This window comes from Nomascus leucogenys, chromosome 19 (assembly GCF_006542625.1).
Source record: "Nomascus leucogenys isolate Asia chromosome 19, Asia_NLE_v1, whole genome shotgun sequence".
Taxonomy (NCBI): domain Eukaryota; kingdom Metazoa; phylum Chordata; class Mammalia; order Primates; family Hylobatidae; genus Nomascus; species Nomascus leucogenys.
The window spans coordinates 17,198,593-17,213,337 of NC_044399.1; the positions used below are offsets into that span (position 1 = coordinate 17,198,593).

The 14,745-nt window shown below is 39.6% G+C and overlaps 2 protein-coding genes across 5 annotated transcripts in view; one reads left to right on the forward strand and one right to left on the reverse strand.

The window, feature by feature from the left end:
• The window catches only part of SMC6 (structural maintenance of chromosomes 6), a 97,550-nt gene extending 87,095 nt beyond the window's left edge, over positions 1 to 10,455 (reverse strand). The window contains exon 1 of one of the 2 annotated variants that reach the window (XM_003275952.3): positions 10,251 to 10,455. Coding sequence is in view for 1 of the 2 variants with exons in the window: in XM_030799869.1 (XP_030655729.1) it covers positions 3,283 to 3,289 (7 nt within the window). In the remaining variant the exon portion in view is untranslated. Of the gene's footprint in view, positions 1 to 3,282; positions 3,331 to 10,250 lie in introns of those variants that run through there. The other variant, XM_030799869.1, reaches the window with a different exon arrangement.
• Positions 10,456 to 10,536: 81 nt separating this feature from the next.
• Positions 10,537 to 14,745, forward strand: part of GEN1 (GEN1 Holliday junction 5' flap endonuclease) — a 31,397-nt gene continuing 27,188 nt past the window's right edge. Inside the window, exon 1 of one of the 3 annotated variants that reach the window (XM_003275956.4) lies at positions 10,537 to 10,569. The gene's annotated coding sequence lies outside the window, so the exon portion shown is untranslated. Of the gene's footprint in view, positions 10,570 to 10,739; positions 10,947 to 14,745 lie in introns of those variants that run through there. The other 2 variants (XM_003275955.4, XM_012497760.2) reach the window with 2 other exon arrangements.

The following is a 14,745-nucleotide window of genomic DNA, read 5'->3' on the forward strand; positions in this document are numbered from 1 at the left end:
AGCAAGAGCAACCACATTCAAAAGCTAGCAGAAGGCTAGAAATAACTAAAATCAGAGCAGAACTGAAGGAAATAGAGACACAAAAAACCCTTCAAAAAATTAATGAATCCAGGAGCTGGTTTTTTGAAAACATCAACAAAATTGATAGACCACTGGCAAGACTAATAAAGAGGAAAAGAGAGAAGAATCAAATAGATGCAATAAAAAATGAAAAAGGGGATATCACCACCAATCCCACAGAAATACAACCTACCATCAGAGAACACTACAAACACCTCTATGCAAATAAACTAGAAAATCTAGAAGAAATGGATAAATTCCTCGGCAAATACACCCTCCCAAGACTAAACCAGGAAGAAGTTGAATTTCTGAATAGACCAATAACAGGCTCTGAAATTGTGGCAATAATCAATAGCTTACCAACCAAAAAGAGTTCAGGACCTGATGGATTCACAGCCGAATTCTACCAGAGGTACAAGGAGGAACTGGTACCATTCCTTCTGAAACTATTCCAATCAATAGAAAAAGAGGGAATCCTCCCTAACACATTTTATGAGGCCAGCATTGTCCTGATACCAAAGCCTGGCAGAGACATAATAAAAAGAGAGAATTTCAGACCAATATCCTTGACGAACATTGATACAAAAATCCTCAATAAAATACCGGCAAACCGAATCCAGCAGCACATCAAAAAGCTTATACACCATGATCAAGTGGGCTTCATCCCTGGGATGCAAGGCTGGTTCAACATACGCAAATCAATAAATGTAATCCAGCATATAAACAGAACCAAAGACAAAAACCACATCATTATCTCAATAGATGCAGAAAAGGCCTTTGACAAAATTCAACAACTCTTCATGCTAAAATCTCTCAATAAATTAGGTATTGATGGGACGTATCTCAAAATCGTAAGAACTTTCTATGACAAACCCACAGCCAATATCATACTGAATGGGCAAAAACTGGAAGCATTCCCTTTGAAAACTGGCACAAGACAGGAATGCCCTCTCTCACCACTCCTATTCAACATAGTGCTGGAAGTTCTGGCCAGGGCAATCAGGCAGGAGAAGGAAATAAAGGGTATTCAATTAGGAAAAGAGGAAGTCAAATTGTCCCTGTCTGCAGATGACATGATTGTATATCTAGAAAACCCCATCGTCTCAGCCCAAAATCTCCTTAAGCTGATTAGCAACTTTAGCAAAGTCTCAGGATACAAAATCAATGTACAAAAATCACAAGCATTCTTGTACACCAATCACAGACAAACAGAAAGCCAAATCATGAGTGAACTCCCATTCATAATTGCTTCAAAGAGAATAAAATACCTAGGAATCCAACTTACAAGGGATGTGAAGGACCTCTTCAAGGAGAACTACAAAGCACTGCTCAATGAAATAAAAGAGGATACAAACAAATGGAAGAACATTCCATGCTCATGGGTTGGAAGAATCGATATCATGAAAATGGCCATACTGCCCAAGGTAATTTATAGATTCAATGCCATCTCCATCAAGCTACCAATGACTTTCTTCACAGAATTGGAAAAAACTACTTTAAAGTTCATATGGAACCAAAAAAGAGCCTACATCGCCAAGTCAATCCTAAGCCAAAAGAACAAAGCTGGAGGCATCATGCTACCTGACTTCAAACTATACTACAAGGCTACAGTAACCAAAACAGCATGGTACTGGTACCACAACAGAGACATAGATCAATGGAACAGAACAGAGCCCTCAGAAATGATGCCGCATATCTACAACTATCTGATCTTTGACAAACCTGACAAAAACAAGAAATGGGGAAAGGATTCCCTATTTAATAAATGGTGCTGGGAAAACTGGCTAGCCATATGTAGAAAGCCGAAACTGGATCCCTTCCCTACACCTTATACAAAAATTAATTCAAGATGGATTAAAGACTTACATGTTAGACCTAAAACCATTAAAATCCTAGAAGAAAACCTAGGCAGTACCATTCAGGACATAGGCGTGGGCAAGGACTTCATGTCTAAAACACCAAAAGCAATGGCAACAAAAGCCAAAATTGACAAATGGGATCTAATTAAACTAAAGAGCTTCTGCACAGCAAAAGAAACCACCATCAGAGTGAACAGGCAACCTACAGAATGGGAGAAAATTTTTGCAACCTACTCATCTGACAAAGGGCTAATATCCAGAATCTACAATGAACTCAAGCAAATTTACAAGAAAAAAACAAACAACCCCATCAAAAAGTGGGCGAAGGACGTGAACAGACACTTCTCAAAAGCAGACATTTATGCAGCCAAAAAACACATGAAAAAATGCTCATCATCACTGGCCATCAGAGAAATGCAAATCAAAACCACAGTGAGATACCATCTCACACCAGTTAGAATGGCCATCCTTAAAAAGTCAGGAAACAACAGGTGCTGGAGAGGATGTGGAGAAATAGGAACACTTTTACACTGTTGGTGGGACTGTAAACTAGTTCAACCATTGTGGAAGTCAGTGTGGTGATTCCTCAGGGATCTAGAACTAGAAATACCATTTGACCCAGCCATCCCATTACTGGGTATATACCCAAAGGACTATAAATCATGCTGCTATAAAGACACATGCACACATATGTTTATTGCGGCACTATTCACAATAGCAAAGACTTGGACCCAACCCAAATGTCCAAAAACGATAGACTGGATTAAGAAAATGTGGCACATATACACCATGGAATACTATGCAGCCATAAAAAATGATGAGTTCATGTCCTTTGTAGGGACATGGATGAAACTGGAAAACATCATTCTCAGTAAACTATCGCAAGGACAAAAAACCAAACACCGCATGTTCTCACTCATAGGTGGAAACTGAACAATGAGAACTCATGGACACCGGAAGGGGAACATCACATTCCGGGGACTGTTGTGGGGTGGGGGGAGCGGGGAGGGACAGCATTAGGAGAGATACCTAATGCTAAATGACGAGTTAATGGGTGCAGCACACCAACATGGCACATGGATACATATGTAACAAACCTGCACATTGTGCACATGTACCCTAAAACCTAAAGTACAATAATAAAAAAAAAAAATAAAAAAAATAAAAGAACTAGAGAACCAGGAGAAAACCAACCCCAAAGTTATCAGAAGACTATATATATATATATATATATATATATATATATATATATACGTTATTAAATACAAAGTATTTGTACAAAGTGTTCAGTGGTTCAAGTAGAAAAATGGGCAAAGAACATGATGAGATGATTACACAAGGATAAACAGAAATTACTAATTACCTTCCATCAGGTATCATGACCATAGCCAACGGAATTTGACAGTCTCACCATCTGGAGACATATCATTTATTCCCCACCCTGAAAGGTCACAAAACTCAGTGTTGGTAATATGGAAGAATACCAGTTGCTAAAATAAATTTCTTTCTTTCAAAAAAAAAAAAAGAATATGAGGAACAGTTCTAGGCTCAATGTACTTAAAATCCCTCAAATATTAGACCATAGCAACCCTCTCCGTACCATGTATATACCTGGCTCCCCTGCCCACGCAAGCAAAATCCAAGTGGGTAGTCTGGACTTCCACCCTAGTGAGGCTACACAGTGGCATCTCAACACCCTAACTGGGGTAGAGTCAAAGAAGGCTAAGTAGACAAGAAGAGAGCCATGATAATGGTGTCAGTGGAGACCACCTAGAGAGCCTAGATTTCCACCCACACAGGAAGTAATAGGGTGTTACTCCTTCTCCTAGTTGGCTAGTGTCAAAGGAGGCCTAGTAGAAAGTCAGGACTTTTCCCATTGCCCAGAGGTGAGAAGACCACTCCCACTGCAATGTCACTGGAGACCATATGGGAAACTGAAACTGTCACCCTAGCCTAGCAGTTGCTGTGGCTAAGGAAATAGCTCTGATTTAAGTTCCAGATCTAAGTCTCTGTGTCTGCAGTCCAATATGGAGGAAAGCAGTTCTCAAAGGTTGTAATCTCTTTTACAAAGGACTTCAAAGAGCTTTTGCTTATGTCTATCAATATTCATTATATTAGAAATTAAAACTAAACAACTTTTTTTCTTTTTCTTTTTGAGACAGAGTCTTGCTCTGTCTCCCAGGCTAGAGTGCAGTGACACGATCGTAGCTCACTGCAACCTCCACCTCCTGGGTTCAAGCAATTCTCTTGCCTCAGCCTCCCACGTAGCTGGGATTAAGGTGCGCGCCACCATGCCCAGCTCATTTTTTATTTTTAGCAGACATGGGGTTTTGCCATGTTGGCCAGGCTGATCTCGAACTTCTGACCTCAAGTGATCTGCCTCCCAAAGTGCTAGGATTATAGGTGTGAGTCACCACAGCTGGCCAAAACTCAGCAACTTCTAAAACAAGGGACACACAGTATATATTCCATCAGTCACAGCAATGACATCTCACAAATCATGTAACCTCTGGAAAACTCCACTATACACTCATAAGTGAATGAGAGTGAATAGGGCAAATAACATCTTACTATTATCATTAAAACATATTTAAAACAGTTTTGGCCTTGTAGATCCCTTGCAAGAATCTCATGGATTCCTGCACCACATTTTGCAAAGTGCAGCTACAGGGGGATACTAAAAGCAAGTCCATGATACAGTGTCATAAATTAAAAGGCACAGCTAGCAAGCAATAAAGTTAGAGCAGTAGGGAAGAAACAGACCACAAAAGGACTTGTAGACTCCTCATATTTAAAGTGTGGTCCAAGGACCGGCAAGCAAGATCTACATCTCCTGGGAAGATACCCACATATGGGATATCCAGAATCTCAGGCCCCACCCTAGAGCAAGTGAATCAGAATCTTCACTTTAACAAGACTTAAGGTGATTCACAAGCACATTAGAGTTGGATTGTTATGTAAACCATGGAAACTAACTGGGACTTTATCCTATCCTGAAGGCAATGAGGAACCTTATATATTATGAAGTCGAATACCATTTAAAGGGTACATTACTTACCATCCAAAGACGGATATTTAACCTAAACAAATGCCTTTTAAGACAATATTACCATTACAGTCGAATACCATTTAAAGGGTACATTACTTACCATCCAAAGAAGGATATTTAACCTAAACAAATGCCTTTTAAGACAATATTACCATTACAGTTACATCTACGTAATATTCAGCTTCATTTTTACAAATTATTTAATGTTTTGAAACTGTTATTAAAATCAAAAATTCAAAATCAAACATATTTTTCAAAATATTTAATAAGAATCAACATAGATCAGCTTCAGTTTATTATTAATTTAAATTCCCTGAGATACTACCAGGCCGTTGTTTTTCTAACACTTTCTTCTCTGATAACCACCCTCTATTCCCTTCTCAGTTACTGAGCAGTAATTTATTTATTATAGAAGAGCAAAGAGAAAGCATTACTTTTTGGTGTCCCCAACATTTAATGCCCTTTTAGAAACTGTCTTTATTAATGCCTAACACATGATCATGCAGTTAGCAGGCACTCAGACATAAGCTAACGGATAATACACTAGGGAAAATGTGATGCGCTTCTCACAAAGAATGTGAGATTCTATACAGAAGACAGTACACCCAAACACTACATGATGACGATGTTTTTCATTTGCTGAGCATGTTTTTTATTTGCTGAGCATGACCTGGGATTTGCAGTTTGCTATTAGGTTGCCACGGTAACTTGCATCTAACAGACACTGAAGGATCCTACCTTTTAAAATAGGAATCACTTTGTAATTTAATGATGATGGATTTTCAAACACAGATTTGAATGTCTAGAGCATCAGATACAGATTAAAATAGTAAAATTGTTTCCAAAAGGCTAAAGAGACATATTTACAGACGCAAAGAAAAATATTTTAATTATGCTGGAATAAAAAAAGGAGAAAAAAGCCTCCTCTGGGATTTTCAATTTATCCATAAAGCTCGTCATAGTTTTTAATATTTCTTTACTTATTTATAATTTAAAAAAAAAACAGAATTAAACAACACCTCATTTCTCCCTTACAGGATACAAGCAGGAACAATGAAGATTATCAATAAAATAATAAGTTCAAGAAGAAAAATTAATGGCCGGGCGCGGTGGCTCACGTCTGTAATCCCAGCACTTTGGGAGGCCAAGGCAGGCAGATCATGAGGTCAGGAGTTCGAGACCAGTCTGGCCAATATGGTGAAACCCCGTCTCTACCAAAAATACAAAAATTAGTCAGGCATGGTGGCATGCGACTGTAGTCCCAGCTACTCGGGAGGCTGAGGCAGAAGAATGGCTTGAACCCGGAAGGTGGAGGTTGCAGTGAGCCGAGACTGCGCCACTGCACTCCAGCCTGGGCGACAGAGCGAGACTCTGTCTCAAAAAAGAAAAAAAAAAAAATTAATAACCAAGAGTTCATTATAGCATGTAGATGCATAGGAAATTTGATAGAGATGATGCATTTTAACAGAATTCTAAATTTTATTAAGTATCTAATAATTCATATTTCCCATTAATACCAAATTAGGAACTAAGAGTAGTGACACACATAACAGAATTAGAATTTAATAAAAAACAGTGTTATCATTTTTTTAAAAGGGCAAATTACTACTACTTCTGAATCTGCCCTGGACTGTGTTTACCACATCCTCAATTCTACTCTGCCTACCCAACAGACATTTATTCCACGGTAAACAACTTCATTTTGAATGTGCTTAATTAAGTACACTGCTTGGAATATATCATGAAATTATATGAGACTTATTCATTAAGTCCATCCATCTAAAATTTCAGGATCAGCAAAACTGGGAAGTATAAAGCACAGCATTTCAGTTAACAAAATCTGAACACTTAGATTTCTGTTCTGAAAACATCCTGTGGCTCAGTATAGAAGATAGATGAAACAGAAAGTAAGAATAGTAGCAGAAGAGATAAGTTGCTAAACAAAAGCAGTGGTAATATCATGGACAAAGGGAAAAGATAAAACAAGAGATTTAAAAGACTGAATTAGTAGAATTGGTGAGTACAAATGGGTGAGTAGAATTAACATTTGTTGAATAACTACATACTTAGGTTTCGAGATGAACACTTTCTATTTCCTTTGATCCTCAACATCTTTATGAGATAAATATTGCCCTTATTTTTACAAATGGAGAGACTGAGTCACAAGTAAATGACTTGAATTTATGTAGCTACAACTTAGTTCTAACATACAAAGGCTTCTATAGCTCTAACATAGCAGAGCTCAGATCCAAATCCAGGTTTGTCAAAACCCAGTTAAACCTCTTTAACGCCCAGGTTCCTACTGGCATAAACTGAAGTTTGACAGTTAATTATTCATAGAGAGTGAAATTGGCTATTAATCTGTCCTTCATCTTGTCTATCCTTCATTAAACTTAAAAAAAAACATTCTATTATTGGCTGGGCGCAGTGGCTCATGCCTGTAATCTCAGTAATTTGGGAGGCCAAGGCAGGCAGATCACCTGAGGTCAGCAGTTCGAGACCAGCCTGGCCAACATGGTGAAACCCCATTGCTACTAAAAATACAAAAAAAATTAGCTGGGCTTGGTGGCGCATGCCTGTAATCCCAGCTACTCAGGAGGTTGAGGCAGGAGAATCACTTGAACCTGAGAGGCAGAGTTGCAGTGAGCCGAAATGGTGTCTCTGCCCTCCAGCCTGGGCAACAAAAGTGAACAGCTGTCTCAAAAAAAAAAAAAAGATTCTCTAATGTTACTATTAAAGTCAATCAAAACTTTGGGTGTGCTTTATAAAATTTCATTTTGTGTTTCATCTTCACACTTAATACTAAATGCCATTATAAGTTGATGGAACAGGTTTGGCAAGAAGGGAGAATGAAATATTTATTTTATTTGAAAACACTGAGTTTGGGTGGGGCTCAGTGGCTCACACCTTGTCATCCCAGCACTTTGGGAGGCCGAGATGGGTGGATCACTTGAGGTAAGGAGCTCAAGACCAGCCAGCCCAACGTGGTGAAACCCCATCTCTACTAAAAATACAAAATTAGCCAGGTGTGGTGGTGCATGCCTGTAATCCCAGCTACTTAGGAGGCTGAGGCAGGAGAATCGCTTGAACCTGGGAGGCAGGATTGTGCCACTGCACTCTAACCTGGGCGACAAGAGTGAAACTCTGTCTCAAACAAAAAAATAAAAAGAGGAAAAAAAAAAAAGAAAGAAAGACAACAGAGTTTGAAGTGCTCCTAAGGTATTTGAGATAGAGGCCAGTCAGTAGTAAAGTATACTCTGCAATAGAGAAAGATTTGTGGGTGGAGCTAAGAAAGCTACTGGAAGTAGTTTGAATTTGGTGACCAAGAAAAGCATGCTCAGAGAGAAAAGATGTAACTTATTTAAATAGTGAATCAAAAATGCTAACATTAACCTAAGCAACTACACTTGACCCTCAGTCAGCTGGACTTATGGTTGTGTATAAAGAACTCTGGCATTTAATTGTCTTAAATATAATGCAAGCTATCACGGTAAAATTCTGAGTTACTTACTAATTCCTAAAAGTAAGCCAAGTACAGCTTTAATTAGTTTTCCTAACTTTGGTCTAAAAATGACAGTCAAGATTTAGGTAGGTTTTACATAAAATTCTACAGATTCAGTAAAATAAACCTTTGGGGAATAAAACTTGTTTTTCACTGTAATATCTTTAACATGACCTGTGTACTTTTTGCCAGGCTCAATACTAAGTGCTTTATACGGATTGTAGATAGATGTCGATATATAACTACATAACTTTCTCTTCCTCTCTGTCTCCACCACATATTTAAGAATCCTGTCAGCTAGGTACAGTCAATCCCTAAGAATTGGTTCCAAAATGACAGCCCCTCTCTCTCACTCAGATACCAAAGTCCACAGATGCTCAAGTCCCTTATATGAAATGGTGTCATATTTGCGTATAACCTCCCCACGTACTTAAAGGTTATCTCTAGATTACCTATATAACCTAATACAATGTAAATGCTATGTGAATAGTTGTTTACGGTACTGTTTAGGTAATAATGACAAGAACAAAAAAGTCTGTGCAACCATCCACTTTTTTTTCATCTGAAATATTTTCAGTCCCATGACTGAATCCACGGATACAGAGGATGCACTGATAACTGTATTATTTCTTCCAACTTACATAAGAAGAACTGAAACTTAAAGAGGTGGTACCAACCTGCTCAGAGTCACACAATTCTGGCTCTTTGTGATGTAAATACACGTTTTTAGGCAATATACTAGCGGTCTCCAAACGTTTTGTACTTGCACCCATTAAGCAAAAGAAATTTGAAATACACATTCCAATATAAAATTAATACTCTATGTTTCACGTAGAAATCGAATGAAATAAAGTAAATCTAAACAGAAGTTCTAATATGTTCCCTCTACCCACACACCCATGGAACAAACTGCATGCCACTGTATATACTATTGTACATGTTAAAAGATCACACAGCAACCATATAAAAGTCAGGAAATTTGGGTTTTTCATTTTTCCTTTGAATATATATTATTGAGAAGTCTGCCTTTAAAACGCTGGCTTTTAATCTCCTACTCGTGAAATATGCAAAGTAATAAGCGCTCACAAAACTTCTGTCTCGAGGGCTTAAACACCAAATGATTGCTCTAAGAATTTTCACAGTATTGTCTCAAACCCTATTGGTTCTACAACCCTTTCTCTACCCTAGAGTCCTGTTTTCCGCAATTCCCAATTGGGATTCTTCTCCGGTTCATTTCCGTAAGAAATGAGGGCAGAGAAATGCCATCAATAAACCTTTGAACACATGTTAATTTTTCTAGATGATACAGTTTGCATTTTCGTAAAACCGGGCTTTAATGACAAATCCGATTTCAGTGATCTTTGCATACACCCTTTAAACACACCAGTTGCCGCCTGCGAGGTATCATCAGACTCATGCTAAGAGCCACTCCCTACCCCAGCTTTCCCCAGACCTCTCCCCGCTTTACAGTTATTCGCCACAGCCCGGGGGGAGTCTGGGGACAGCCGCCTGGGAGAGAACGGCCCCGAGCAGACGCCAGGTTTCCCGCGGCTCAGGAGACCGGTACCGCCTCGGAGAGCGCGCGAAGGTGCCGCCGGCCGCCCGACCCGCCCAAGGAACAAACATCTCCTGCCCGGGCCCGCAAGGGCGACCATGAACACCGCCGCAGCTCATCTGACCCTGCCTCTCCCAGGTGGCTGGGGGTCGCCAGCCAAGGGGGCAGCGGGCGGAGGATGAACCCCGGAGCAAGGGAAAGCGACAACGCGTGCCTTCACCCTACCGCCAACAAGTCGAAGTCTCCCAAAGGAATCTGATCGGCGGGGCTGCCGTGGTACGACCGGCCGCTAAGGCCACCCTGCGGGCGTCTCGACCTCGGCTGACCGCCGCTGGCCGGCTGGGAACCGCGCGCCGGCCGCAGGAGAAGGTAGAATCCCGGGAGCCCCGGCGCCCACCGCGGGCCTAACCGCGCCTGCGCCCCGCCCTCCCTCCCTTCGGGCTCCGCCCGCGCCTGCGCAGTTGCGGGGTTTCGTGCCGCCGGAGTCTGAGAGGCCGGAAGTGCCCCTTAGCGGGTGGTTCCGCAGTGACAGGACGCGGGGGAGGCGAGTGATTTGCCTAAGTAAAAGGGAAAGATAACTGAGCGCCCCCCGCAGCGGGTCTACCCATGCGTCCGCTGGGCCGGCTGGGAGCCGGCAAGGGAAGGCCGAGCGGGCCCCACTGGGGGAAAAGGGTCAGTCACTTCCCGGAAGAGGTGGAGCCGCGCGGGCCCGGCGCCGGATTCGAAACGTTTCCTGTTGCGCCTGGGCCTGGCGGCTGAGCCCGGGGCGCTAGTCTTTGCTTGGGTAAAGAAAGAGGACTTTTCTTTTTTTTTTTCTTTAGAGAAAATTCAGAAATTTGGAGGCACAGTAGTTAGGATTCAGGCCAAACTGGTAAATGACGAAGGGGCTTCTTCCAGAGCCAAAGAAGGAGGGTTGTCCGGGTAAGTCCCGCGGGACGTGGAGAGACGGCGCCGCCCGGGTCCTCCCACTGGTTCCTTTGACCATCTGACTTAGGGACGAACTCTTTGTTCGCTGCTCCTCCGAAAACGCCTTCAATGATTCCCTTTGAATAAAGTAGGAAGTCCGTGCCGAGCCGCCTGGCCGCAACCTGGCCCCTGTTCTCCACTCGCGCGGGCTCTGCGTTACCCCGCCCCGGGAAAGCTGCACGTTCTCCGGCCGCTCGCGCTTGGCCGAAGTTACTGGGTCCCGTTGTGCTTACCCCGGGCATGCGATGGGGATAATTCCCACGCCTCGCTCAAAGCCGTGCCGGGCGAGCCCTCCCTGGTCCCCATAGGCACAGTTGGGTGTTCCCTTACCGTGTTAACCTTGTATTTCGGATATAGTTCTGTTATAGTAATTACCTTAAGGGATTGTAGCTGTTTATTTACAGTCGTTCCTTCCCCCACGGTAACCTAGAGTGTAAACCCCCTAAATAAACGTCAGAAGTAATGAAGTCTTACTTCCTTGGCTTAGATTTCAGCGCCCGTCTCAACCCCACACTACCCCTTCAGTCTTTACACAACCCTTCCCATGAATATGCTGACCTAGCAAGTAACCTGCTTTTCATACTCCAAAGTCTTCTCTTCTGTGTGGGGAAAATAATGCATTGACTGCCACCTCACCCCACCTCCAAATAAATTGATGTTGAAATTCTGGCCTCCAGTAATGGAATTCTTTCCATCAAAGTCACTTTTTATTTCTAAAAGTAATCACATATATATTATATTCCTATTGTGGCCCTTGCCATGGATCAACGAAAAATATGACATAGTCAAAATAGACCAAAACATCTGGCCTTGTTGTAACCAACGGGAAACACAGTTGGGAGGTCCCTGCTTACATGTCACTTGCTTCAGGAACCGTTCCTTGATTCCTAAGTGGGGGACCTTTTTTCCTAAATACAACTATAGCTGGCTTTCTTACCTCTTAAGCCCTTTTTATCTCACTTACCCTACTAAGGTCTTTAAATGCAGAGCTTGATCTTCTTCCATTATTGTCTCTCCAGCACCTATAAAGCATTCCTGTTAAATAGTAGACATTTAATAAGTATTTATTGATAAAAGTGAATTATGCCTCAACGTTTAGGCTAAATTCATATGAAAATAAAATAGAAAAAATAATTTTAAAGAACAGCATTAGTTACTGAGATTATGTGGTAAATCCCTTAAAATATAATCTTGCATTGAAATAGTTTTCACCATTTACCAATCTTTATATGAATATATACTCATCTAAATGGAAATTGGGAAATTTAAGCATTTTCTGCTTTTCCAAAGTAAATTTTCTAACGTTTTTCTTAAAGCTGAACTAAATTGCAAAACTTGCTTTAATAAAGTGTGTATTTTTGCATCAGTTAAGCCCCTGACCTCTTTATGTTCTTTAAATTTGATTCATTAGTGAAATTAACAAGGTTCTGTGTTTTTCTCACCTCATTCAGTTTTATAATTAACCAATAAAAGCTTATTAGCTTTTAAGGAAGTTTTAGGAACTTAAATTGATTTATGGGCACCATATGGTTACATCAAAGGACTTGTTTTTGTTTTAACTGGAAGTGGATTCTTAAGTCCTTTAAGATGGAAATTTATTTTCTTTCTATTATACCAAGCAATACTTTCTGAAATAGAGTGATTTTTTTTATTCCATGCTACCAGTTGGTCGTGAGATTCAAATATTAAATACTAGATTACAGATATTAGAATCTTGTAATGCATCTGGTTTAATACCTATCATTTTGTAGATCGGTTAAATGTCTTCCCAAGGTCATACACCTAATCAGCGGTATATTCAAAACCCACATCCTAGGCTTTCTATCTGAAGTCCATTGCTTATAAAGTGGTTTGCTATGTGTTCTGACTTTGTTGATTCAAATAAGTAAGCTGAATACATTTAAGGCATTAATAGGTTTATAAAGTTATTTGCTATATGTTGTTCTTACGTCATTGATTCATGTAAGTAGACTTGTGTGACAGCTAATTCTTAAAAAATTATGAAGATGTTAGACTTCTTTTGATATATATATGTTGATTGTATGAACAGGTTGACATCAATATAATTATTCATTATAAAAGATTTGAGTGGGAACTCACCAAATCCCACATCAAAAAAATTTAAAATTTTACCATAGTAAAAAAAATAAAAAGCAAGATGAAATTATACATGGTTCTTGGTGTAGTATTTTTAATTTTTATTTATTTATTTTTATAGAAATGGGGTCTCACCATTTTGCCAGGCTGGTCTCAAACTTCTGGCCTCAGGTGATCCGGCTGCCTCGGCCTCCCAAAGTGCGAGGATTACAGGCATGAGCTACCATGCCCAGCTGGTGTGGTATTTTTAAATTTTACTTAATGCTGAGTCATTTTCAAATAACCTCATCACGTTGATTATGACCTCATGCAAGAACTATCTGTTCTATCAGTGTAGTTGTACTTTAATATCTTAGAAGCTATTGCATTATTTCCTTTTTTGGAATGTTTTATGCTTTTGCAGCCTTAACCACTGCATCTTAATATCACTTCCGAGGAACAGCTGGTGCAAAGAACATGTGATAAGGAATGGAAAACAATTGATGTTGGAAACAGAGATTTGGGGTTAATTGCGTTCTTAAAATATTATGATGTTCTTTCTAATAAAATGCACATTTCACATAATTTTCCTCTTTCAGAACTAACCATGGTTAATCATTCTTTAAACCAGGTTTGTTTCCGACCAAAGAAATGAAATAATAAAAACTAAATTCTAACTGTAGTAATCGTGATATTAAAGATTATTTATGGGGTTAGTTAAAAGCCCTCTTTATCTTGCTTAGGGGTTTCCAATAATCGAATCAGTGCTGGACTTTTTTTTTTTTTTTAGGCATGGCTGCCCCCTGTTAATAATATATTTAATTAAAAGCTTTACAAAATGATCCTAATATACTTCAAATACTTAGAGGACTGCAGTTGATAAAATCAAGAGTCTACCTTATTGCTGTTTCTTTTTTTTTTTTTTTTTTACCATAACCCTCAGAAGGAATACAGTTAACATCACAGTCCTATATATAAATGTGTGTTTATGTGTGCCATCATAAGCATCACTGCACTAGGTGGCAATCTTCACTACTATTCATTTGTGTATGTGTAGTCAACCTACGAAAGGAATCATTAGAAACAGGATAGGAATGTTGAACCTTAGAACTGGAAGTTGCCAGAGAAAATATGTGCCCTGGCCAACTCCACAGGACTAGTTCTAGGCAATCTGAAGGAAACGAGAAAATGTGAATTTCTCTTCCCTCAAAAAGCTATACTGAAGTAGTATTTAATATTCAAGTACTTGTAAATTTGCAGAACAGTACTTTTTAATTTGACCCATGAATTCTATTTAAATCTGTCACTTAATATTTAGTCAAGAAGCAAACCATCTAAAAAGATTTCTGGTTTATTTCTCCAACTCCTAATAAATAGGGTCACATATTTTTTAACTTTTTTCTAATTTGAAAAGTAATACAGGCATATGGTATTTTAAAAATGAAACAACACAAAGGGATATGTTTTGAAAAGTGGTTCTTGCCATCCCTGAACTGTAATCATCCCTAACATATTCATACCTGTTTTCGTTTTAAAAGTTGGATCAGTTTTTTTATTAGTACATGTATTTCTCTCTTACTGATTTATTTGCTATATCATCTAATTTAGTTTGAATATTCCATAGTTTACTTAATTAGTCCTCTATGGAGACCTAGCTTTTCTCAGTGTCTTACTATTG